The following is a 24,048-nucleotide window of genomic DNA, read 5'->3' on the forward strand; positions in this document are numbered from 1 at the left end:
GGTGACGATGCTCGAGTTACGCTTTAGCAGATGCCGCCTGAAGTGCACGTTAGGATAGAGCGAACGCGATGCACCTTCCTTCTGGATTATTACCCCGCATGGCTTTCTGATCAACACACATCAACAATATCCAAAACACCGCCGCATCCCCTTCCTGCTGCATTTTAATTCTGCTAACATTGCTTGTGACAGGGCCGAGTACAAGACCAATGCAAGAGTCAAGTATCCGACACAAGAACCCGATTCACACAAGAGGAGGACAATACGGGCAGGGTTGAGAATAACACCCATGAAAATGATTAGCGAAAGATCACCGAACACGCAAGAGAAGGGAATAATTCGCGGGGAATGGAGACGAGCTGAGGAATCCGAATCCGACCGACGAGTCCGAACCATAAGCGAACCGAGGCCGAGCCCAAGGGTAAGCACGCCGGCTAAGAATGGCATCCACCGATCGGCGCAAGATCATGACTGCGCAAGGGGGGGCAATACACGGAGCAAGAGCTCGAGAGCACAAGACCATAACGAGTCTGACATCGGCGAGTCAGAAAAGCAGTCCGAATGGCAGTCCAAACGTTTTGGGCTCAAGCTTTTCGTTGGCGTAGCCAAGAACAAGCATCAATTGTCGGCGATCGGCGAAAATTTCCAGGAGAGGACACCACGTGGGGCAGCGGAGAGCACAAGAGCCCAACATGGACGACGAAACCAGGGTCCAAATAAGCACTTCTAACCGGTGAGATAGGTGGCAAGATCAGGCAAGTAGCTTAATCAGATATCGTCAAGGTTGCTCGCCGGCTCCTCCAGGCTGCTGAGACGAGATCGGAGATACTTCAGCAGTCTCCCACATCTGACACGCCTTTGCTCGTAGGGCAACACAGGGCAATCCTCCTAAGGAGGATCTCCTCGTTGTTCTTATTTGCGACTTCATGATCGTCGCCAGTGACAGCAGGTTCAGTGCTTGTGATGCAACCCAACAATGGTTGAATTATATTGCCATTAGATGTAGATATCGTCAACCCCGATACCATGCTCTCCATGCGACTTCGATATTCCCCCACGATATCAACGCTCGCAAAGCCATTACTGACACAAAGCTAGAATGACTAAGGAAGCGAGGAAAAGTCCTTTCACACCGGGTGGGTAGACTCCATGCATCGCGGCCGAGCTCGTCTTGTAGCGCACGGTGTGTGTTTCCCGACCTGCGGAAGCCTGGTCCATGCATGTGGATATTTTTGTGTCGATTGATTCTTTTGACTTCAACTGGTCCAGATAGTCGTCCGTCAGCTCGCACCAAACAACGCAGCTCTCGAGGCCAATGCGGTGAACGTAGGGCGACGGGCAGCATTCGTCCAAAGCGTAGAGACTCTCGTTTGTGTAAAATGTCGCTACCCAGTTGACGCTGGTGGGAATGCCGTAACCTGATGACGACATTATGTCCCAGGCCTCTGAACTATTTTCGCATTTTGACATGGCTGCTGGCTGGGCGATCCGGTGCTGATGTCGTTTAGTGTGCGGAACGCTGGTGATGCTGCCTGAGTAGGTGCTCGAAAGTAGAAATCGTGTGATTTGAACGGATGACGATACGACAATTGTTCGGTATGCATCGCGTATCGTAGCTACCTATATACGTAAATATTCCGGCCAGTTAGTGGTACTGGGTTCCAGCAGAGCTGGGATCCCGATCCTCGCTACGTCATTGACGCTACAAGGCTGCGCGCACATGCTCACGATGCCAGATCGGTGAGCCGAGAGGCAGGAGTGTGCCAAGGCTAGCATCCAAACGACAAGCATCCACTGGTCAAAAGTAAGATTACTGCAATCCTTCGAAAAGGACTCCACGAGGCTAACACAAAATGAGAAGCTTACAAGATCATACAACGGCAAAGACGATCCTTTCGCTACGACTTTCGATCCGAAAAATTAGGCGCCATGCCATGTTCAGGTTGAACTATTGATTGTGCTCATGACGTCATGCCAGTTGTGTGCCGCTCGAAACGGCATGAGCACGAAGGAAGTACGCCGCGTGGGCAGAACTAGGTAACCTCCACGGATTATACTTGCGGGAGGCTATCTTTGTCAGTGCTTGCTCCGCGAACCTTGACGTTGCCGAATCGGTGTAACCTGCACGCAGACAAACGAGACTCTCGAGGGCCGATGCAATGCGAATGACTGGTCTTGCAAACAGCAATCCAACCGATTCTCACTGAATGCTCGCTAGGTCCTAACAGGACGACCTTAGAGCTGTCCGTTCGCTTTCAGGCTCTTGGCGCTGGCTATCAGCGCCTCCGTCGCACTCCTTGGCCGCCATCCCAACTCCTCCCGCGCCTTTGCGTTCGACAAGGGCCGCTCAACACCAAGCTGCGGCACGACAGTAGCGATAGCCTTGTCGAAGAAGCTTGCGAGTTTAAGTAAGATATTCGGCGCGACGAGGCTCGGGACCTTTTTCGAATCCTCCGCTGGCAGGCCCTGCTTGAGATCCGCCGCCATCTGCTTCATAGACACAATCTGCTCGTCCGAAATAGCAATGTAGCGCTGGCCAGCTGCTTGAGGAGATTCGAGAGCCAGCACATGCAAGTCGGCCACGTCACGGACGTCGACGACGCCGAGATTCAGGTTCGGAATGGCGGGCAACTCCCCAGATAGCAGGCGTCGCGGGATTTCGAGACTGGTGTTGACGCCCTTGCCGAGAGAAGGCCAGTACACCAAGGTAGGGTTCACAGTCGTCAACTCAAGGCTGCCTTTGCCTTCGTTCGCAACCCAGTCCCAGGCTGCACGCTCCGCGAGCGTCTTGCTCTTTGGGTACGCGCCGACGTGCGATTTGGGGTTCTCCAGCTCCGTCCAGTCCTTCTCCGTGAACGGGTCATCCTTGCTGCGCGGGCCATGGCCGTACATAATAGAGGCAGTTGATGATGTTACCACGACGCGCTTTACGGTGCCGGCTTCTTTCGCGGCACGCAGCGCCCGAAGCGTGCCCTCACGCGCGGGCTTGATCAGGTCGTTCTCGTCTTTTGGTTCGTCGGCAGGAAACGGCGACGCAACATGCAAAACGTAATCGACGCCCGCGCAGGCCACATCCCAGCCTCCCTCGCCGAGAAGGTCGACTTCGGTGAACTCAATGGCGTTTACCTGGACGTCGGGGACGCCTGCGGAGCGAATGGCGGCGCGTACATCGTCGCTGCGCTTGAGGGAGCGAACAGTGGTGCGTACCCTGTAGTTCTTCTCAAGAAGCTTGTGGATGACGTGCAGCGCGATAAAGCCAGGTCCGCCCGTTACGAGAACCCTTTTATCCTCAGCCATGACTTGGCTGTTACGAGTTGGTCGCTATTTTCGGTTTCAAGTAGAGATGCATTCGGCGTGACAGAACAAACAGTAAGTAGAACGCAAGGGAAGCTGTAGTGGCGGAAAACGAGGAGTTCCTAAGACGAGGAGAATGCCTTTACTAATGGAGGATTATCGAAGCGAGGGGATGAGCAGAGTGAAGAGGTCTTCCACAGGCGATGTCAGCAGTCAATGGTCGGTAGGGGATGTGAATGCATCTGAATTCTGGCCTACAGCGAGGAAAGACCCTGCGCGCGGCCTTTCTGTGCAACCGTGGTCTCAAGCCCCGCAACTGGCCGACGCCGCGCCACGGGGCCCTGATTGGTCGCGCCGGTGGAAGGGGCGCTGTTCTGGCCTCCCCGAGCGGAGACAGCGCTGATATGTCAGTAGGTAGGCACCTATAAATCTCCCGTTCGTGCATCTACAACGAACGAGTCGATACGTCCACCCAAGCCCACCGGTAGACAAAGCACATGCTCATAACCTACCAGCGGCAAACGACGACGCTTCCCATCACGAGTGTGTTCACGGCCATGGCACTCAGCCGAGGAGCGGCGGCAGCACGACCAAGAATTGCCCTCCATGTGACACGAAAATGATTTAATATATAAGAGCCTCCGAGGAAGCAATGAATATGTACGGATCGAATGCTCAACACAGGCATCGCCTGCGGCCTGAGACGGAAAGAATACCGCCTGGACGTACTCGGCTACCGAGTGTCCATGCCAAGGCTGTGCTCTTCTAACAGAGCTTGGACTTCTTCGGCTCGCAGCCGGGCGTCTTGGCCTTGTCGCAGCCGTTGTAGCCCTGGCACTGGGTCTTGGGGAAGCAGTTGTTGGAGTAGGTGGCCTGGAAGATGACATGTCAGCGACGCAACGAACTGCCTGGGCGACAAAACATACCCTGTCACCGAGGTTCGTGTTGATGCCGATGAGCTCACCGCCCTTCTTGGCCGTGACACCCTCCATGTGGACGGTACGCTTGCAGTTGCTGTTGCCCTTGCAGTTACCGCACGAGCGGTACACCTTGCCGTAGTCCTCGGCGTAGAAGTTGATAATGTTCACACGTCCACAGCCGTTGTGCTGGATGACCTTGTCGGCGGCGTGGTAGGCTCCGCCGCCGATGATGTTGGAGGTGCCGGAGCCGGTCAGCGAGATGGCGTCCTCGCAGACATCCTCAAACCAGGCAAACTCGACGTTGCAGCTGCCGCGGCAGTGAATACCCTCCTTCTGGTTGGCGCCAATGATGACGTTACGGACAGTGGCACCGTCCTCGAGGATAAAGACGGCATCCTTCTCGCCTAGAGTCACCGAGATGTTAGCAAGCCGTCGCACCGCAGCAGGGAGGGAGCCACGCACCACCCTCGCTCTGACCAGAGCACTTGACGCCACGGTCGTAGCGCTTCCACTGGCCGTCAAAGGTCTGGCCCTTCTTGATGACATAGGCAGACTTGTAAGAGACGGTGCCTGTGGCCTTGGGGATGCCACCGCTGTAGCCGAGGCATGCCATGGCGGCGGGCAAGGCCGCGAAGAGAGTGAAGAGGCTGGAGGCGTGCATTTTGAAAGAATGTGTACCGGTCAACGGTATGTCGGTGTAAGATAAAATGAATGAAATAGTTGCGGATAGAGTCGAGCCTTCCGCGATGTCGGGGTAGCGGGCCATTGCCTTTATACTTGGCCACAATCTTTCCAGAATAACCGTATCTAGAGAAGCAGATGGACTTGTCCGGGACCAGGGTCTTGGCCGGTTCCATGAGCTCCCCAACTTGGAAAGCCACGGACAAACATGGCGGAGACACTGGGCACAAGGGCGCTCATTCGGAGATTCGGTGAGGGCAGGCCAGTGGCACCAAGGACTCACTGTCCTTGGCCCACCAGAAGAAGCATGACAGGCATATCTTCGGGCATGCAGTCCACCGGTAGACTCGGACGGACGTCGAAGATGCGGTAGTCCCTCTCCGAAAAGCTTGCGCTGAAACCTGATCGGACTTGGCACGAGGGTCGCTCGAATTATGCTTATGTAGTGGGTCTCGTGGCCAGGGTAGGGTCGTTTTTGAGATTACACGGATCCGACGCCAAGGGTGGCAGTCAGCCACACATACGAACCTCTCTGAACCGGGCTCGGAGGTGAAGGCCGTTCAACCTCAGCTGATACAGGCGAGGCGCGCCAATCGTTCTTCGAGGACGAGAGCTTCGCGACAGAGAGGTATCGTCTCTTCGAGCCGTCGTGATTCCTTTGATTGTGTCAGTCGGACTTGGCCCAGATTGCGTTGCTTGTTCGATCGGACGCTAAGACAAGGGCAAACTTAAACTCTCGAGCTCTTCACAGCAATCGTCGACTCTAAGGAGGTTTTCTGAGGGTTTTAGTCATTCTCCCAAGGCATTCAATGCCATGGACAGAATGGGGTACTTCTCTTAGTGGGTCTAGCCAGCAGACATCGTGGGAATAGCCCAGGATTACCCCAGGTGCCCAAGGGATACGCTAGACTGCGCCTCAATAGATGAAACATTGACGGGCCTCTAATAAAGGCTAACGATGAGGACGACTATTTTCTCTGCCCTTGTTGGATATTCGCTCTGCCCGGCAGGGGTTCAGACGCACTAGACAGGGATCAAGCCCCAAACACAGCTCTATCACCCGAGTTAGCTGTAGCAACTATGTACCTGTCCTCGTCTCTTGTACCTACCTACCTTCAAGTCAGGCGTAGTGGTCGCGAACGGTCTTAAGCAGCTCTTCATACGTATCTGCAGTGCAGGAGGCGATAGGACCCTCAGTAACGGCCTCGGTGACGGCCGGTGAGTCTATCGGTGAAGGAGGCATCGGAGAGGCTTCGTTTGACGATAAAATGAGGCGTTGGCGATGTCTGGAGGGCTCAAATAGGCGTATTTAGTGGTGTTGAGAATTCAGAATAGATAGGGCAACTGTAGAGCTTTAGGGGGTTGCAGAGCCCTAGGGGGCTGCCTGCGTTGCTTTGTCAGCTGGTTATAGCTGGTCTTCAGCTCGGAATTCAAGGAGAGACTCCTCGAGAGACTCAAGTGTACAAGAGACGAGGACAGGTACATAGTTGCCCCAGCTAATTTGGGTGGTGAAGTTGTGTTTGGAACTTGACCCTTGTCTACTGTGCATTTACCCTGGTCGGGCAGAGCGAATATCCGACAAGGGCAGAGAAATAGTCGTCCTCGCTAACGATCAGCTTCACCGAACCTGAGATTGGGGAATGAGCAGCGTGTCCTGGCGCTTCGGTTCGTGAAGCGAACTCGTTGTTCGATCTGAACGTTCGCTCTGACAGGGGGCCTCGACGTGGTGCTCTGTGCTGCATCAATCAGATCAGCTGCTGATCATGGTTGTTCGAGTTCTGCAGAATTAATCCATCCAATCGCAGATGCTCGGGATCGTGTCGCAGACGGACTACCCTTGATCGTGGTGCAGAGAGTCTCCATGCCCGCCGAGTCTGTAGGCAAGAAGTCTGGGGCTCGGGATCGATCTGGGCTCCTTGAACGGCAGGCCAAGTTGGTCTGACCGAGTACCAGGCCTCCAGCAGCTATTGAGTCAGCCGATCGGGAGCAGAAGAGGTAACTGGCCCGGCGCGCGTCCAACCTCTGCAAGCCTGAGAAGCGTGACCCGATAAGTTGTGGATGCCGATAAACACGCCAGGCTTGGAGCTGGTAATTAACAATCATAGTTCCCGAGGGTATAGTTCAACTGACCATTGGGTCTCGACCTGAGCTGATCATTGGGTCCTCTTTCAATCTACGCTAGCCTATCTGGGAACTGACCTGACTTTGGGGTGTGGCGGATAGGGTGAATGTAATAAAGTTGTGTTACCTAATATTTATCGACTTCTTTTTTAATAATCAATTTAGATTCGACTTAGAATTTTTTTTTAATTAAAAATTAGTGGACTTAGTAGTCTGCCTTTGATGGATTTAGTGGTCTGAATGTAATGGATTTAGTGGTCTGGCCTCAGTGGAATCTGGCTGGCCTCTGCTATATTAGGTAACCAAGGCACGTGAGACTTTAACTGCACCCCATAGCACCCCCCAATGGTCAGGTCAGTGCTAGCGCGATTTGAAAGCGGACCCAATGGTCAGCTCAGGTCGATACCCAATGGTCAGTTGAACTATACCCTCATAGTTCCCAAACGAATGGTGGCTTGGCACTGCGCGCCCATCAATGGACCTCTGAGGGCACTGCGTTTTCCACCCTGCTCTGACATCACAAACCCTTGTGCTGGTACTCCTGTCATCTCAAGAGGCCCTCTTCTCGAGACGGTGAAAAGACTCGTGTTGAATCCTTGCTGCTTCAGCAATTGGTCTCCTGAGACGACATGAGGCTAGCCTTGTAAACTTGGAGATAGTGAGGATCCAGGCTAACTTTGCACTCCCACTACGGCTGCGGCTTGCGGCGCCGAAAAGCAGTTTGCCCGTTCAAAGTGGGGGTTTCTGACTCACGGATCCCAGTGAAGTGTTTATATGGTGCAATAAAGAACAACTCTCGGCATGAGCAGCGGCTGGCAGGGGGTTGAAAATTCAGGAGCACTCTTTTTTTTTTGTTTTCCAAAAGATGGCCGCGTCCCTTAATCAAGATTGAGCGAGTTTAGCGCGTCGGGTACCGCCATGACATGTATGGAAAGCCGTTACGTGGTTCTGGCGCTCTGGCTGCCTTGCTACTGTACAAGCGCAAGACTCCTGTGGACTGCCATGCGTTGTTAGACCATGACCGGCGATGATCAACCTACAGCACGACGTAGTCTTTCGATCAATACACCACGGAAAACTTGCGCGGAAATCATCAAAGGCAGGCATAAGCATTGATTAGCGGTGAACCAAACTCGTAAATACGCACAAATGTGATGTATGGCGTACTGTACGACAACCACATTATAGTTTACTGTGACCAGTGCTGCTGGCTCCCCACCGCTGTAGGTGCCTCTCTGCAGCCTTCCGGGGGCTCATGCCGTCGACGTGTCCGATGAACGGCGCTGCAACTTGGTACCCAAGCATGTCGACAATCCTCTTGGGAATGTCAGGAAGCTTTTCAAAGTCAACGGCGAGGAACTGATTTTCAATGGTGCGGATCCACGGCTGGCAGTACTGCACAGTCAGGGCGCGACGGTCGCTGTCGGAGGTGTTGCAGCCGCCGCCGTGCCAAAGGGTGCCGATGAAGTAGACGATGCTGCCCTTGGGCATCACGACGGGGACTGCCTCGGCGCGGCTCGGGATGCGATCGGCGCCCCACGTGTGCGACTTGGGCACAACAACCGTCGCGCCGTTGGTAGAGGTGTAGGGGTCGAGGGCGATCATGATAGCCTGGTTTGATAGTCAGCAGGATGAGAAGGGGAACGCAGGCGGATCTGTGTGAGCGGACGTACAGAGCCCAGCGGCCTGTGTGGCCGTGGTAGAGTAGCGTACCCATCGTCGTGGTGGAGCGTCTGGGGCTCCTCGCCCGGCTGGATGTTGATGCTCTGAAAGTTGCTAAGGAGGAATCCGGGGTCGAGGAAATACTTGTTAAGGGCCTCGACTTTGGGATGGATGGCAAACTTGTCAAAGACCCTGGACTTGTTAATGAGCGTGTAGATGCGCCTCGTCTTGAAACCCTCAAAGTTGTTACGGCCGTGAGTACTAGCAGGGCCGCCAAGCTCGGGTGAAGCGCTTAGACGCTCTACTTCACCGATGGCCTCATTGATTTCTACGTCCCCAAAGGCGTTCTCGATGACGACGAAGCCGTTTTCGACAACGTGGTCGATGAGCTTTTGCGTTTCTGGGTCGGGGTGTGTGCGATAAAGCTTGGCGGAGGCGCCGGTATGGCCGTTGATGATGGTGTTGTTTGGTGGTTCCTCTGGTTGATATGACATTTTACAGGCGAATTGGCGTCTAGCAGGTTGACTGAGGCAGAAAGTGGTCTGTGGTTTCGCGCTGGTGCTCCAACGTTCGTGTGGGTATGCAACCCGTCCATGGGCGGCTCCGTCTCTTGGTCTATATCTTGACAACCTTGGAGAAAGAAGCCGAGGCACAGAACGGAGGTTACACTCTGTAGGTCCCAAGCACCCAAGCACCCCGCAACTGTAACATAGCGCCAAAAGCACTCGTACGACGCGGGCGAAGTATGTTTAAGGTTTCCCCACCTCACAGCCGGCATGTGCGTTTCCCCGCTCGTGACTTTCCGAGCAATTGGCTGTCGAAATGCCTTACTGGGCCTCCGTAGCCCGGCTGCCTCGGCTTCCTCGTCCCACTCCGGGTTTACGGTTGAGTTGATGCCTTGCTCCGAGCCCCGCCGCGTGGCGTCCCGGCGATAATCCCTACGTTCTCACGCCGGTTCCGAGCAGCGCGCGTCATCCGATTCGGCCCCGTGCTCCTGTTGGCAGGGCTGTTGGCAGGGATCGAAACTTGAGATGCCTAAGGCCCTGTGAGGCATGACGGGCCGCTGGCATAATACAGAGTCGGAGCTGTCTGGCGTCGAAATGATGCCCATAAGAAGAGGCCGGTGACGGGCAGCTGGCTTAAACAGCAGCGGCCCAAGGAAACGATATTTGTGATATGCGGCGTAGATGCTCGCGTCGAAGACCAGATTCGATCTTCGATGCATGATTTGACAGTCGGTGCTCGAGCACTTGGTGTGGAGAATTGACTCTCTGTTGCGATCGGCGTCGAAATCGGCTTCGCGAGCGTGAGTTTGACCGGATTTCTTTAGCGCGTCACCGAGAGTCATCCTCGACGGGCACTTGTGGCGAAGAATGGCGAGCCATGTGGAGGGGTCTGGTCCACACGTCTTGGTCTCTTGGGTGCGGGACGCCTGTATCAATCTGCTGCCTTCGCTTACCATGTCCGCAGTCGTGATGGCATGTCATGGTGGAGCTGCCCGTTCGGAACACCACGTTGGAAGGTTCCTCTTGTGCGGTCTCGACCGACGTTCCAATCATCTGTCGCTAAGCATGGTTCACTCTATGTAATGTTCCAGAAGCGAAGCAATTGGGTGTGCCAGGCGGGGCCCGGAGATGGCCAGATTGACGTGACGAGCCGAGCTGACGCACGGAGCCGGTCGGCCAGGGGCGTGATCTCGTGAGTCCAAATTCTCAAGGTCCCCTGGACTGTGTGTAATTCGCCCTAGAGAATACCATCTCCGTGGGTGTCCAGAGAAGCATGCCCCGGCATCTCCAGTTCCAGCAGGTAGGGAGTCGCAGGCTTTAGTCGCGGTAGCTCTGGTTGATGGCATTGAGGCGCCTTCGGAAGCATGAGCCATTGGTTTCTGCTTGGCGTGCTCGGCAGACGCAGAGGTCCTTCATGACATCGCCATTCTGGCGCCTCGTCCCGAAAGATCAACAATTCCTGCTTTTACTCCATGACACTGGGTTCAAAGCACATATTTCCTATGGACGTCAGCCGTCCCTTTAGCTGCGGCATCTTTCTTTCATAAGAGAAAACCTTGAGCTGTATGTACCAAAGAATTTCCGTTGCAAGAGCGACGGCTTGTAGTACTAGTCATCTAGTCTTTTTACACCCAGGCTGGCTCGACTTGTAACTTTGGAATTTTCTGGCCTCTCCGTGCAAAGTCATCATGTCCCACTAGGTATACTTGCGGGATCTGTAAAAGAGTGAGAATGGGTATGGGATCCGCGGACTTCGGAGTATCCTTGAGGCAAGACGTCGATGACCATACTGTTGGTCTTCGTTGGCGTTCGTTGGACGTAATCGCAGATGTCGGGGGAGGGGCCGTCGACAGGCAGCCGACGGCCTCGTCGATGCGAGGATAGGTCTCGACAATGTTCTGAGCCACCATGTCACTCCGCTGGTCGAGACATCAGTGCGGACTCCCTAACCGAGGTCAAAAGGGTGGGAAGAAGCCGTGGTCACAACCGTAAGCAGTGGTGTTGGCAATCTGGACATTGAAGAGGCCTGCGGCGGCGGGCCCGTCATAGACAAGAACCTCCTGTACGATCAGGAATTCGGGGGCCCTTGTCGCTGAAGGGCCATATCGGGGGTTGAGGGCGAGCATGGCGGCCACGGCACAGACATCGGAGACAGGCGCGTCGGCGTTGCAGGCATGGGCGGGCACATGCCAGGCGAGGTCAGCATCAACCTTGAAGGTCAGCGAAGGTGCCGCAGTCACCAATTTTCCACAGCTGAGTAGCGTAGCTACCAATCTCGGCAACCTCACACTATCAGTCAATCGTAGCCAATGCTGGAGACCGTGGGGGTGGGGCAAAGATGATGTCGATAAGTCGACGTTGGCCGGGCTCAAAAGTGTCTTCGTGGTGGACGGCAAGACCTGATATGCAAGTCGCAGCGGGTGACGTCAAGAGCAGTCACGTGGTGTGCGACACTGAATCTCAACCGGCAGCGCCCTTGCAGCACTGACACGGCGTCACTGCAATGCTTTGAGTTTGATGATACTGGCATCGATGGATGGCATACCTAACGGCTCGTAATTGAGCCGACTGAGTGGGTAACTATTTGCCGAGGTGCAGGTCCAGGTCCAAGAGGCTGATTAATTACCACCGGAGATTTTGTTTGCTGGCGGCGCAACCATCTTCCGTTCCGTCATCGCGTGCTAGTGGTTCGCCAAGCTCGGCACGCCTTCCGCGTTGGGTTCAAGGTCAAACGCGGGGGTCGGGGAATTATGAATGCCGTTATCCTGGACACACTATGTCGATTATTCAGCCCATGACTGATGGTTGCGGCTGATAATTGCGGCTGATGGTTGCGGCTTGTGTCCGTCCGGCATTTGTCTCTCCTCATTGGCGCACTACGCAAACTCTGCTTGCCTGGGCTTGGTAAAGAGGATGAGAAAGTTTTCACACGATAGCGAGGGATGAACTCTATTTTCCTTATAAGAGTTCTGTCTGTTCCACATGGTCCTTGATACATCATTTTCATTCGCATTCTTCTGATTCACTTAAACGAGTTTCCTAAACCTCCACGCCTCACCACATCAAGTCACCCACCATGGCTTCACACAATAAGCCCACGGTCCTCATTACCGGGTATGTGTCAAAATAGAGAATTCACTCATTTGCTGTTGCATTATCTACTAGTCTTTCCTTCTTAATAGCCTACTGACGCGCGTGTCTAACAGAGCCTCCCAAGGCGGATCCGGCAACGCCCTGGCCCTCGAGTTTGCAAAGAAGGGCTACCGAGTCTTTGCGACGGCCCGTTCCCTGAGGACTCTTACTAATCTGACGGAGAACGGCATCGAGACCTTGACCCTCGATGTAACGGATTTCGAGAGTCTTGTAACCTTGAGAGATGAGATCGCGAACCGGACTGGCGGCAAGCTTGACATCCTCTTCAATAACGCCGGTACCCGTAAGTCGTATTCCTTGTAGCTATCGGTGGCCTGAGAGTTTTCTTGTGAACTGGGCTACTCCTGCTCCCGCGCTCCAGGAAGGAAATGCACTAATTGGCGCATTTAGTATACGAGGCACCGGCTATTGAGCAAGACCCTATTCGCGTTAAAAAGATGTTCGATACTAATGTGTTTGGCCTCTTCGACTCGGTTTCCGTCTTTACACCCCTACTTCTCAAGGCAGCAGCTAGCTCAAGCCGCGCACCGACTATCGTTAACGTGGCGTCTATCCTCGCCCGTATCCCTATGCCATTTACGGCTGCTTATAATGCTACAAAAGCCGCTGTGGCTAGCTATTCGGATACGTTGAGGTTAGAGCTCGAACCCCTCGGCATTCGCGTCGTGACGCTCTACATGGGCGAGGTGTCGACTGGTCTCATGTTGACCGACAACATCAACTTCGGCCCCGAGAGTATTTATGCCGACCTGGAGGCCAAGGTCAAGGAGCGCACCGCAAATCACGCCAAGACCTCTGTCACCCCGCAAGAGTTCGCTGCTAGCGTCGTCCCTCAGGTCGTCGGCAGTAACTCAAACTACATCTGGAAGGGTACTAACGCCTTTCTATGCTGGTTCCTCAACGCCTTCGCGCCCCATAAGTCGTTTGATAGTTCTATAAAGGGCACTGTCGGCCTTAGCGATAAGGAAATTGTGAGCAAAATCCTCGAACGAGGCCAGAAGCTGGTCTCAAAAGAGTGACAAGTCTTGCTGAGCATTTTTTCTCTTGTTCGTCCTTGCCAGACTAGATTGAAGGAGTCGGCTTCATCCACGCAGGCGAGTCTTGGTCATGTTTATCTGTTCCGGCGATGAGGAACGAGGCGGTGTACGATTTGCTAGGATGTAGTCAATGAAGAAAGAATATAGACAACTGCTTCGTCAATGCTGGCGTCTGAAGTACGTAGTAGTGTTTTGAATCAGAAGACTTGTGTGGGATGTTAGTGCATTCGCATCAAGAGAGGTAGCCTCTCGGGTCACACGCCGATTCAAACGCGTCGCCGGATCGAGGCTTCCAGGGTTATGACCCGCGTCTTCGAAAGCCAGCGATGAAATGGGCGCCCTACGTGTTGATAAGCCACGTCGTGGATCAGAATCGGCGCCACAGTGATCCAGGATCACCAAGTGACACGTAGTACGCCACTCCGACATGGTGGCGCCACTGAGCAACAAGGCTAGGGCACACGAGTATACGAGGATGGAACATCCTTGTACTAGCTGATCAATCTAAATTCTACCTTGCATCCATTATAAAGAGTAGTGTCTTGCCACAAGACCCCTTCAGAGTCATAACGTGTGGTTTGACATGTGTTGTCGCTTAGTATGTCCCCCTGCACATGGAGATTCCAGGGTTATCCTCAAATGAGGGGTTCATGAACTCTCATTTCACCTTCCCTTTAAAGAGGTCGCCGTTGCGACCGCCAGACAGAATCAATCGTCTCCATCGCGAAGGATTTGCTCTGCAGATTCCCTTGTATCTCTAAGAATACTATCAGTTTTAATCCTTCCAATCGACAATGCTGGACTTGAAGCTGTGTACGGCGCAGCAGTCTGCCGGAGGAAGAAATGCGCGCGCCTGCAGCGCACATACTGTTTACTAGACATCCGGCTCATGCGACCCACTCCGGACGGGATGAGAATGAGGAAGTTGAGCGTGCAGACGGACCGAGCATCCAACCCCGAAACGCATCAAGGGTTTGCCAATGTCGATACAGTGATACTTGACGAGTTCGGCTCTCGCGCGCAGGACGCCTATAAACGCAGCTGCCACAACGTTGATATGGTTGAGAAGACGAGTCATCCAGCCTCCTCATCTCGACTTGCGCCTCGACACCACCGCTACCCATTCCAACATCAACATCGACCATACGCACCCCTTCAACCATGTTTGCCCATGCACTCTTGGCGTTGACTCTCGGGGCTTCGTCTTTTGCGACAGCTTCGGCACTACCACCCCAGGTGCCGGACGGAGATGTTGTCCCCCTCCCAGCCTCTGTGGATGTGAACAGCGTCGACCTCCACAACTTCACCGCTTCAGACGGAAACACGTACACCGTCTGGGTTGCCAAGATGCAGAGCCCGGAGGACGTTCAGCCTACTGGTGCAAATGACGACAGCAACCTTGTCCGTCGCTGGCAGTGGGAGCATTGGCCCAACGGTGTTGACGCCTGCGGTGCTGCAAGCTTTCGAGACGAGACGTCAAACGGACCGCCGCTGACGGACCACTGCATCTGTGTGCGGGACTACGCAAGAGACCAGCTCCGAGGTAGATGGGCTTTCGGCCGTGACGACAAGCCAAACAATGGCTGGTTTAACTTGGTCGGTTGCGGAGAATGTGGCTTCCGCGTGTACACGGATAACTTCTTTGGAGCCTTTGTCGGCGACACCGATGTCAGGGACCTCTCTACCGATTCGATCAATAGATATAACAGAGGTGGAAGGGTTGTGCGGGTGGGGACATGGGTTGCCGCAACTGGGCAGAGCTCGCCAAGGTTCATTGGAGTGTCTTCCGCCAAATAGAGCGCCGGCATCTTCATGGTTTCTCGGACTGCGTTGACTAGCCAGACAGGCCTTTGCTCGCCCAACTTCAATGCATTCGTCTCTGATCTCGTGCTCTAATCATGTCTCTTGTGAACATTGGAAATGCCGCGTGACACTCGGGATCCCTACCTTTGATGGATAACAGGAGTGAGTCACTGACACTGTGCAGGACACCACCAAGGCAATGTTGCCTACTCCATATCCATCCTCAGGAGCTCTTCTCGCAAAAGGTGGATGGTGCTGCGTGTTGCCGTACGGCTTTGCACCGAGGCCTCCAAGTCCACCTTCGTAACCTGCCATTCATGCCGTCTCGTATCGACTCTTCTTCCGAATGATGTGCCCCCATTTGAACAAGACCCACGGAACCGGAGCGAGGGCCAGGGAGACAAATGCGAGCAAGCTGGCAGCCCAAGGGATACCCAGCGAGCGATACACTACACACGGTCAGCCAAGAACATGCATTTTGCTGCCTGTACGTACTCTGGACCGTGAACAACGGCAGAACCCCTGCCAGGGTGTAGCGGGCAAACCCGTTGGCACTTGCTCCGCTGGCCACGTTTGCGCCGGTATACGTGTCGACGGTGTATTGAATGGTCGACACGAAAATGCAAAGATTGCCCCATGCAAAGATGATAATGGCAAAGGCGGGCACGGCCCAGCTTATGTCGTCCCGGGCGGTCCATCCAAACATGAACAAGCTGATGGGCAGGCCGATTGAGCCAAACATGGCCGGGATCAGGCGATATTCGGGGGGCACCCGCTCAGGATGCAGCTGCTTTGCCCGAGGAAGATAGGATACGACAGTGAGCACGATGATGGTAACTGCGCCGAGCAAGCAGCCAATGACAATGGAGATGAAGACGAGCCCGGACTGCTCAATTGAGAACCCATGCACCCTCCTGAAGACATAGGGCACACCTGCGAAGAAGGCGAAAAGTGTGGCAAACTCGCAAGCGACGTAGAGCGCGACAAAGGTGATGATGGGCTCCGTGAACAGCATGTGCAGAGGCCGCACCAGAGCTATGCGTAGAAACATGAGAATATGGCTGCCGAGGGGTGTCTTGTCCCCTGTTGGATGGCCAAGCCTCTTGGCCCGGCGTCGTTCGAGAATAGGACGATAGGTCTCTTTGCCTGCCAGAGAGACCAGCAGCGAAGCAGTGGCGAAGAATACCAAGGTCCACTGGGTCCAGCGCCATCCCTTGCGCACGACTACGAATGAACCGATGACGGGTCTTTCACGTCAGCTATTGGGGACAAATGATGGTGGCTGGCAGACGTACCCAAAGCCAGGGCCCAGAAACGGCATCAGGATGAAGAGCGTCGACGGCAGCCCGCGTTGGGCCGGGTGGAACATGTCGCTGATTGTACCGGCGCCCACTGCCAAGCTCGGAGAAAAGGAAAAGCCGGCCATGAATCGGAGGAAACACAGGGCGCCAAAGTTATGCGTCAGGCCTGCGCCGACGGTGAAGAGGGCACCGAAGAACATGCTCCCGGCGTAGATTGGATGTCGTCCAACGGTCTCCGACAAAGGGCCGCCGAGGACCGGTCCAAGTCCGAGTGCAAAGACGTACATGGAGAGTGGAAGAATGGATTGCATGACGTTGACTCCAAACTCTTCCTGGTACTGATAGGTGGCTGAGCTGGGAAGCGACGTACCGACGGAGCTACATGGTACAAATGTCAGCGGCTGCATGGTTTTGAGGGCCATGTTCTTACGCTGTGAATGCTGATATTGAGGCGATGAACGTGTTCTTGAACTTCTCGCGCGACGGCCAATTCAAGGGGTTTTGCGAGTCCTGCTCCCAGGTCTCCGGCGGCGGCGAGGCGACATCTTTTTCCGTGTTGTTCGGCTCATCCATGCTTCGTCGGGTGGTGGGCGTATGGCGCTGAAGGCGTAGAGGCATCCATAGTAGGGGATAAGCAGAAGATATGGCTTGAAGACATGGCCATTGATGTTTTGGACGTCGGCAACCTGGCAGCCCGATTACTGACCTGATGGTGCAATTACAGACCTGGCGGCCCCGATTACTGAACACCGAGGAAGCATTTCGGTTGTTCAGTAATCGGACGGAGCAGCACGTGACCAGACAGCCAAGAGCATTGGCCATGGGTCATGCTGCCTTTACACTTATCTACCTAACTTATTATTGTTGGTGGTATTCACTTGGGGCTTCCAGTGGCATTCACCTGATGCCAGGTGGCCTGTGCCTGGCACCTCCCATAGCTTAGTTCCAGGCACCCTCCTGCCCTAGAGAATAGCTTCCCAAAAATACACACCTTTCTTCTCAGACCCTTGACCTCCAACAGGTCGATTTGGGTGTAGAGCTGAGGACGAGCCATTGTGGCTTGATATCGTCGAGCAGTTGGGCCGTTTTGGCAGGAATGACGTTTGTCGTGAAGGAGTGGTTTAAGGTAGAGTTTTCCACCAAACCTTGCTCAAAATGAACGATAGTAATACCATTGAATAGAGGAAATGAAGCTGTTGATAACGATATAAAAATCGTGATATCAACGATACTGCGCGGTGCGCAAAAGGGCGCATAACCTGTTGGAGGTCAAGGGTCTGAGAAGAAAGGTGTGTATTTTTGGGAAGCTATTCTCTAGGGCAGGAGGGTGCCTGGAACTACCTAAGCTATGGGAGGTGCCAGGGCACAGGCCACCTGGCATCAGGTGAATGCCACTGGAAGCCCCAAGTGAATACCACCAACAATTATAAGCAAGCCAGGACATCATCGAAAATCGCCGAAGTGCCTGCCAGCCCCACAGGACCGCACGTGCCATAAAAGATACCTGACAGGGGTCTGGAAACTTTGGCCTGCAACTGCGTGGCATGTGCTGTGAATGCAAGGCTGGATTCCTGGGGTAAACTTCTACCTAGGTATATGGGGCCTGCAGACTAGTATAACTACCTTTCTGTCACGTCTGCGTTTTTAACATCACCCACTTGCCAGGTGTCTACCTTGACTAGATACCTAGGTAGTAGCACGCAATGTCTAAGACTCTACCTGAGACTCTGACTGGCCTTAGCTGAGAAGGCACTACTCAATGGACCCGCTGAAACCCCGCAGGTGGTCCTCCTGGTGCTCTCAAAGTTAACAAAACCGTCAACCTCAGTTTCAAAACCATGACGATTTCGCAAAACAGTGTTAAACATTTGGAATACGAAATGTGCTGCTTAGCTTTGGCCATGGGTAGGTCTGTGGGCGGAAAGCGTGAAGATGCAAAGACAGCGCGTTGTGCAAGCGCCCCTCCCTTTCATGCTTCTCAGATACCTTTGCGCACTTTGCAGAGATCGTAACTTTTGCTGGTGATGTGTTCTGTCTGAAACCAGGCGATGCAGACGCTGGCATTCAACTATTATGTAGAAAGCTTCGGCTCTGGAGTCTACTCCGAAGACGCTGCCCCCGCCTGACCCTCGAGCACCAGAACACCGCCAGCAGCCGTTGTCGAACCCCGGCCCCTCTGCGAAGCGACCATCATGCGATGCCACGGCATTCACACTCGCTTCAAGGAAACTCCTTACCTGCGGTCGCCGATCGGCTAGGATGATCGTATGATCTCGCCCAACACCTCGTTGACGAGGGGGGCCGGGGCGCTGCGGGGGTGCTCGAGTCTGGTCGGCTATTGAGAAGGGTTTGCCAGCGTGACCTGCGACTGTCCTACTCATACGCTGACGAATCTGACAAAAGCCCAAGCCGTGGCTTCCGAATATTTGTCTTCGTTCTCGATCATAAACGGTGTTCAACGCAGCGATCAGTGGGCCGAAAAGAATGACCTTGGATGCCATTTGGACCGCTGGATGACATTTTTTCCCTTTCGGGCGCCTCAATCCACAAACATTTAAAGATGCGGGGGGCGTCACCTGGTCCACTCATGATCCTCATTTTGAGCTAACCCTGATTCAAGCTAGATGATAATCTAACGTAAGGGACCTCATGGAAGTTTGGTTGCTTCCACGGCGGCACTTGTAATGCACTCAGGGTCTGGGTTTCGACGTAGACTTCTGTTCAACATCAATCTGCTTGGTCATCCGGCTGTAAATTATCATATTCACGGCCAAAATGGCAGCAGACGCGGTGCAGCAAAGCGACAAGGGTTCAAGAGAGTGAGAGTCAGAGTCATTGCGTCGAGGTAGTCAGAGAAGAGTCGATATGACCAACAACGCCAGGACCTCACTCATCGGCTGAATATATAAGGGCATGCTTCGTCTGTCTGTTTCCAACTTGCACTTCCCATCTCATACGGCTTTGTCTTCAAGGCATTCTCCAGCACTCTCTCTTGTAACCATCAGCATCAGTTGCTTCGCTACCGAGTCATGCGGTTTCTAAACCTCAAGGAGGCGCCTCGTAGCCTCGGCAGCATCCTGCTTGTCGCCAGCACCATCTTTGCCAATCCGGCAGCCGCCAACTCGGTTGACACGTACGACTATGTGGTCGTCGGCTCCGGTCCTGGAGGCGGTCCCTTGGCCGCCAATCTCGCCCGAGCTGGCTTTAAGACTCTGTTGCTTGAGGCTGGCGATGACGCCAGTACTTCCGAGATTACCAACGCCATTGCATTGACGAACACTGCGGACACCACTGCCTTGACATGGACCTACTGGGTTCGTCATTACGACGACATCGAACTGACGAAGAAGAACCAGCATCTCACCTGGAGGCTTCCCAACGGGAACCTCTGGGTTGGTCCTGGTAGCACTGCGCCTCTGGGAGCAGAGATTGTCGGCATTCAGTACCCCCGTGGCGCTACACTAGGAGGATCATCCATTGTCAACTCTGCCTTGACTGTACAGCCTGCCAACAGCGACTGGAATTATATCAAGGATCTCACAGGCGATGACTCGTGGAGGTAAGCTGCTCCCGCCTCTTGTTGTCTGTTCGGAACACATCAGCTAATGCATCAAAACTAGCGCCGCTCATATGGGAGACTTGTTTATTAAGCTGGAAAGGAACCAATACCTCCCTCGTGGTACCCCAGGCCACGGCTTCGATGGCTACTTTGAAACCATTCTGGGCAACGGGACCGTTTTGCTTTCTTCGCCGCAGGCGACTGCGGCCCTAAAGGCCATGGCCGAAGAAGCAGGCCAGGATCCCGAAGACCTGAAGAACATCCTGAACATCGACCCCAACCAAACTCTGAACCCTGACCGGGATCAGATCACTGGTCTCGTGGGAAACCCGCAGCATGCCAATGCTACCTGGGCGCGCTACAGCTCGAGAAACCGAGTGCTGGATACCGTGCGGGCAGTTAACAAGCACGGCAAGAAGCGATTTCCTCTGGAAGTCCGTCTCAACTCCTTTGCGACCAAGGTGCTCTTCAACAAGGCCCGAGGAAACTCGCTGCCTCGTGCCGTAGGTGTCGAGTACCTCGACGGCAAGAGCGCCTTCCAGGGTGACCTTCGGTACGATCCCAAGGTCAAGAAGACGGTGCGCCAGGTCTTTGCTCGCAAGGAGGTGATTATTAGTGGCGGCTCATTCGGATCGCCTCAACTGTTGCTCCTCAGCGGCGTCGGACCGGCTGCCGATCTCAAGGCCCTGAACATCCCAGTCGTCGCCGATCGACCAGGCGTCGGTCGCAACATGCAAGACCACAACGAGATTGCCCTCATTGGACACGGTGCCCAGGCATTCAACTTTGACGCCGCCCCTGGCGGTCCTCGGTCTCAGTGCACCTTCGGAGCTCCTGGCGACCCCTGTCTTGAGCTTTATCACCAGGGCCAGGGACCGTATGTTCAGCCCAGCCTGACCCAGCTGGCTTTCCTTAAGACCAACCACACCCCCAACGACGAACGCGACATTGCCATCTTCACCGGACCCTTTGGTTTCCGTGGCTTCTGGCCTAGGAACACGGGACAGAACTGGGACGACCCTCCGACGACCTGGGGCATGAACAGCGTCCACATCCACGGCAACAGCACGGCTGGATACCTCAAGCTGCGTTCTGCCGACCCGACTGTGACGCCTGAGATTAACTTCCGACACTTCAATGGCACAGGCGCCGACAACGACATTGCCGCCATCAAGGAGTTCCTTGCTTGGGGTCGCCGTGCTTTCAGCCGTGTGCAAGCGCCATTTGCTCCGTACAATATCACCTGGCCTCCCTGCTCAGGCACTGTTGGTGCCGATGGAAGCTGCTCCGTGGCTAACAGCGACGAAGACTTCATTCGCGAGAATATTTTCGGTCACCACGTGATCGGTACCTGCCCCATCGGCCCCAAGTCTGACAAGAATGCTGTTCTGGACTCCAAGTTCCGTGTCCGCGGTGTGTCCAGTCTGCGGGTTGTCGATGCCAGTGCTTTCCCGAGGTCTCCTGGAGCGTTCCCGGTCCTTGGAACTTACATGTTGAGTGAGAAGGCAGCAGAGGATATCATTGGGGGTCGTTAAATGTATTCAACTTGCGCTGTCCACTGCTACTGCGCCAGAGTCCCTCCTACGACTATTTCGGTTTTGGGGTATGCAAAGAATAGGGAGCTGTGTATAGCAGTGGATTTAGATACTTAAATCCGAGCACGGGCTTGAGCATTTTGTCTTATCCGAGGCCTCAAGCATGTGTGTGTTCCCCGCAATGCTAATGATGATCGACCCGTCCCTGCGGCGTGTGATCTGTTGGCTTATGCTATTGGTAAGTGTCGTAAGCTGTGTGTCCGTGGCGTGAATGAGAACGGGGTGTCAGTGCCCTCCGGCTACGACGCGTCCTTGCCCGACCACACGTGGTTTGGTTTTCTCAGGGTACAGTGTCAATCAACGGAACGGGCAAAGGAGTCTTGGCAAGTCCGAGCTCTATTATAGTCTGTCGTCAAGGTCGAGCATTCTATTTCATAAGCTTGAAATCAGTATAAGTAAGACAGCGACGGAGGCGAAGTCCGACACACGGGCCCCATCCGCTTCTGGCCAGAAACCAGCGTTTCTGGCCATTATTGCTCGATGCAGAGCACCAAGAACCTCTGGATCGCTTGACTTGTCTTATCGGTCGCTTCTCAGGCCTTCCAGAACAACGACACAAAGACAGATGAGTACATTGCCATGGGCTTGGGTCCTGGTCAAGGGCCGCTGGCTGCGAACCTCGCTCGCAGCGGCCACCCAGTCTTGCTTGTCGACGCAGGTGACGACCAGTTCGCAACGAAAACTCCTACATGGTGTGCAATAACACACCTGCTTTCAACGACCCCCTTACGAGGTGGGACTTTTCCGTCTCTCGAGACACGCCTGAGGTCGACTCTCAGTACGAGTTCACAACCTGGCAGCAGACCAACAGCGAGCTTTCCGTGGGCATGGAACCTCCCAAAGGTGCCAAGCGTCTTGGTATCTACTATCCACGTGCGGGACCCATTGGCGATTGCACCATGCACAATTCCGCCTCCCTTGCGTTACCAGCCGACACCGATTAGGAAGACATTGCTGCACCTACTGGCGATGATGGCTGGTCCGTCGAAAACATGCGGAAGCATTTCGTCCGACTCGAGAGGTGCAACTACATTCGCAATGGCAGCGATCCATCCCACGGGTTCACCGGGTATCTCGACACCTCCCAAGCTCGATATGATTGGGCCCTTAATCGGTGCGACCTAACCACTCTTGCTGGCTGGCTACTTTTCGGATTCCTTGGGAGGAGCGGATACCAGGGAATCGCTACATCAGCTGCTTGGACGAGACATCAACGCCAACGATCCGTATCGAGACGAATTTGTTGGTGTCATTACTCCCCATCCGCATTCAAGGAACGGCATGAGGTCTAGTCCACTCAACTACATCCGTGCTACGCTAGAGGACGCCGGGAGCCCCATGCTCTTCGTCTCAGACTCCGATCCGCAGATACGCTCGAAGCTGCCCGGGCGCTTGTCGACGCAGAGGCCTCTGTCCGCGTGGCGGTCCTCAACATGGCCTCTCCGCTACACCCTGGCGGTGGGTTCCTGAATGGCGCCAGCAGCCAGGAGGAGTCGCTGTGCATGCGCACCACGCTGTTGCCGTCGCTGAAAGACGAGTATTACCGGCTGCCCGAACTTGGGGCCATCTATACACCCGATGTCATGGTGTTTCGGGATGCCAACGGCGGTGATGAAGTACTCGAGAAGCGCAACCGCTGGTTCGTAGACTGCATCACGGCAGCCATGCTGCGGAACCCTGAGGTTGAGCGGGACGACGAAAAGGGCTGGGGACGATACGTCAATGCCAAGGACCGGGAATTGGCAGTGTCCAAGATGCGAATGGTCATGCGCATTTGCCAGGACAAGGGCGTCAAGAAGATTGTCCTCGGCGCGTGGGGATGCGGTGCATACGGAAATCCGGTTGGCGAGGTGGCCGCGGCATGGCGCAAGGTGTTGTTGCCCCGAACTGACTCCAAGGGTAGAAGGGCTGTGGAGATGTGGAACGGCATTGAGGAATGCGTGTTTGCGATCAAGGATTTAGGTATGGCGGATGCCTTTGCTGCGGCGTTTGGAGATGGGCTGGAGCGGGAGGCCGTGGATGAGGCAAATAAAGATGACGAAGATGACGACGAGGACGATGAGGACGACGAGACTGCTGAACTCGGAGCAAAAGTTGTTGAGCTCAGGGCGCGTATTCGCAATGCGAACCCTGCGATTGGCAGGGCTCTCCAGCCAGTACTCGCGGGGCTGATCGTACAGTTACCAGAGGGACACCCAGAAAGGTCGAGCGTGTGATAATCTAGGTCACCAGATTCTTCGCCACAGCACCTTCATGTCACGGTCCGGTGGAACGCTGGCGGCGCCGACGTAGCTTGGATCTCCTAGCGCTTCCCTGTCCGAGGGGGACCCGTCCAAATGCGTCCATTCGGTGAATTCAACGTCGAAGCGGCTGACGAGCAGAGCGATCGTGAACATGATTTCCTGCTTGGCAAAGT

At 54.6% G+C, this 24,048-nt stretch overlaps 10 protein-coding genes across 10 annotated transcripts; 4 read left to right on the forward strand and 6 right to left on the reverse strand.

Moving 5' to 3' along the window:
- Positions 1–2,235: 2,235 nt before the first annotated feature.
- Positions 2,236–3,297, reverse strand: VDAG_07767 (dihydroflavonol-4-reductase; the record flags this gene model as incomplete). The annotated part of the gene is made up of 1 exon (XM_009652533.1): positions 2,236–3,297. The coding sequence occupies one exon, from the start codon at positions 3,295–3,297 to the stop codon at positions 2,236–2,238; it is 1,062 nt and encodes a 353-aa protein (XP_009650828.1).
- Positions 3,298–4,059: 762 nt separating this feature from the next.
- Positions 4,060–4,875, reverse strand: VDAG_07768 (pectate lyase D; the record flags this gene model as incomplete). The annotated part of the gene is made up of 3 exons (XM_009652534.1): positions 4,060–4,167; positions 4,221–4,618; positions 4,677–4,875. 3 exons carry the CDS (start codon positions 4,873–4,875, stop codon positions 4,060–4,062), a joined length of 705 nt encoding a protein of 234 aa, XP_009650829.1.
- Positions 4,876–8,198: 3,323 nt separating this feature from the next.
- Positions 8,199–9,172, reverse strand: VDAG_07769 (phytanoyl-CoA dioxygenase family protein; the record flags this gene model as incomplete). The annotated part of the gene is made up of 2 exons (XM_009652535.1): positions 8,199–8,627; positions 8,690–9,172. The coding sequence occupies 2 exons, from the start codon at positions 9,170–9,172 to the stop codon at positions 8,199–8,201; spliced, it is 912 nt and encodes a 303-aa protein (XP_009650830.1).
- Positions 9,173–10,342: 1,170 nt separating this feature from the next.
- VDAG_07770 (uncharacterized protein) lies at positions 10,343–11,310 on the reverse strand (the record flags this gene model as incomplete). Its single annotated transcript, XM_009652536.1, has 2 exons — positions 10,343–11,103; positions 11,200–11,310. The coding sequence occupies 2 exons, from the start codon at positions 11,308–11,310 to the stop codon at positions 10,810–10,812; spliced, it is 405 nt and encodes a 134-aa protein (XP_009650831.1). The 3' UTR covers positions 10,343–10,809.
- An 868-nt stretch (positions 11,311–12,178) lies between these two features.
- Positions 12,179–13,689, forward strand: VDAG_07771 (oxidoreductase). Its single transcript, XM_009652537.1, has 3 exons — positions 12,179–12,298; positions 12,391–12,620; positions 12,728–13,689. Exons 1-3 carry the CDS (start codon positions 12,261–12,263, stop codon positions 13,354–13,356), a joined length of 897 nt encoding a protein of 298 aa, XP_009650832.1. The 5' UTR covers positions 12,179–12,260; the 3' UTR covers positions 13,357–13,689.
- Positions 13,690–14,535: 846 nt separating this feature from the next.
- On the forward strand, positions 14,536–15,171 carry VDAG_07772 (uncharacterized protein; the record flags this gene model as incomplete). The annotated part of the gene is made up of 1 exon (XM_009652538.1): positions 14,536–15,171. The coding sequence occupies one exon, from the start codon at positions 14,536–14,538 to the stop codon at positions 15,169–15,171; it is 636 nt and encodes a 211-aa protein (XP_009650833.1).
- Positions 15,172–15,492: 321 nt separating this feature from the next.
- VDAG_07773 (polyamine transporter 4) lies at positions 15,493–17,532 on the reverse strand (the record flags this gene model as incomplete). Its single annotated transcript, XM_009652539.1, has 5 exons — positions 15,493–15,626; positions 15,673–16,424; positions 16,473–16,856; positions 16,909–17,078; positions 17,470–17,532. 5 exons carry the CDS (start codon positions 17,530–17,532, stop codon positions 15,493–15,495), a joined length of 1,503 nt encoding a protein of 500 aa, XP_009650834.1.
- Positions 17,533–18,576: 1,044 nt separating this feature from the next.
- On the reverse strand, positions 18,577–18,979 carry VDAG_07774 (uncharacterized protein; the record flags this gene model as incomplete). The annotated part of the gene is made up of 2 exons (XM_009652540.1): positions 18,577–18,654; positions 18,716–18,979. The coding sequence occupies 2 exons, from the start codon at positions 18,977–18,979 to the stop codon at positions 18,577–18,579; spliced, it is 342 nt and encodes a 113-aa protein (XP_009650835.1).
- Positions 18,980–19,507: 528 nt separating this feature from the next.
- Positions 19,508–21,572, forward strand: VDAG_07775 (choline dehydrogenase; the record flags this gene model as incomplete). Its single annotated transcript, XM_009652541.1, has 2 exons — positions 19,508–20,037; positions 20,099–21,572. 2 exons carry the CDS (start codon positions 19,508–19,510, stop codon positions 21,570–21,572), a joined length of 2,004 nt encoding a protein of 667 aa, XP_009650836.1.
- Positions 21,573–22,211: 639 nt separating this feature from the next.
- Positions 22,212–23,848, forward strand: VDAG_07776 (uncharacterized protein; the record flags this gene model as incomplete). Its single annotated transcript, XM_009652542.1, has 4 exons — positions 22,212–22,300; positions 22,366–22,453; positions 22,577–22,701; positions 22,954–23,848. 4 exons carry the CDS (start codon positions 22,212–22,214, stop codon positions 23,846–23,848), a joined length of 1,197 nt encoding a protein of 398 aa, XP_009650837.1.
- Positions 23,849–24,048: the final 200 nt, after the last annotated feature.

This window comes from Verticillium dahliae, genomic scaffold (genome assembly GCF_000150675.1).
Source record: "Verticillium dahliae VdLs.17 supercont1.18 genomic scaffold, whole genome shotgun sequence".
Taxonomy (NCBI): domain Eukaryota; kingdom Fungi; phylum Ascomycota; class Sordariomycetes; order Glomerellales; family Plectosphaerellaceae; genus Verticillium; species Verticillium dahliae.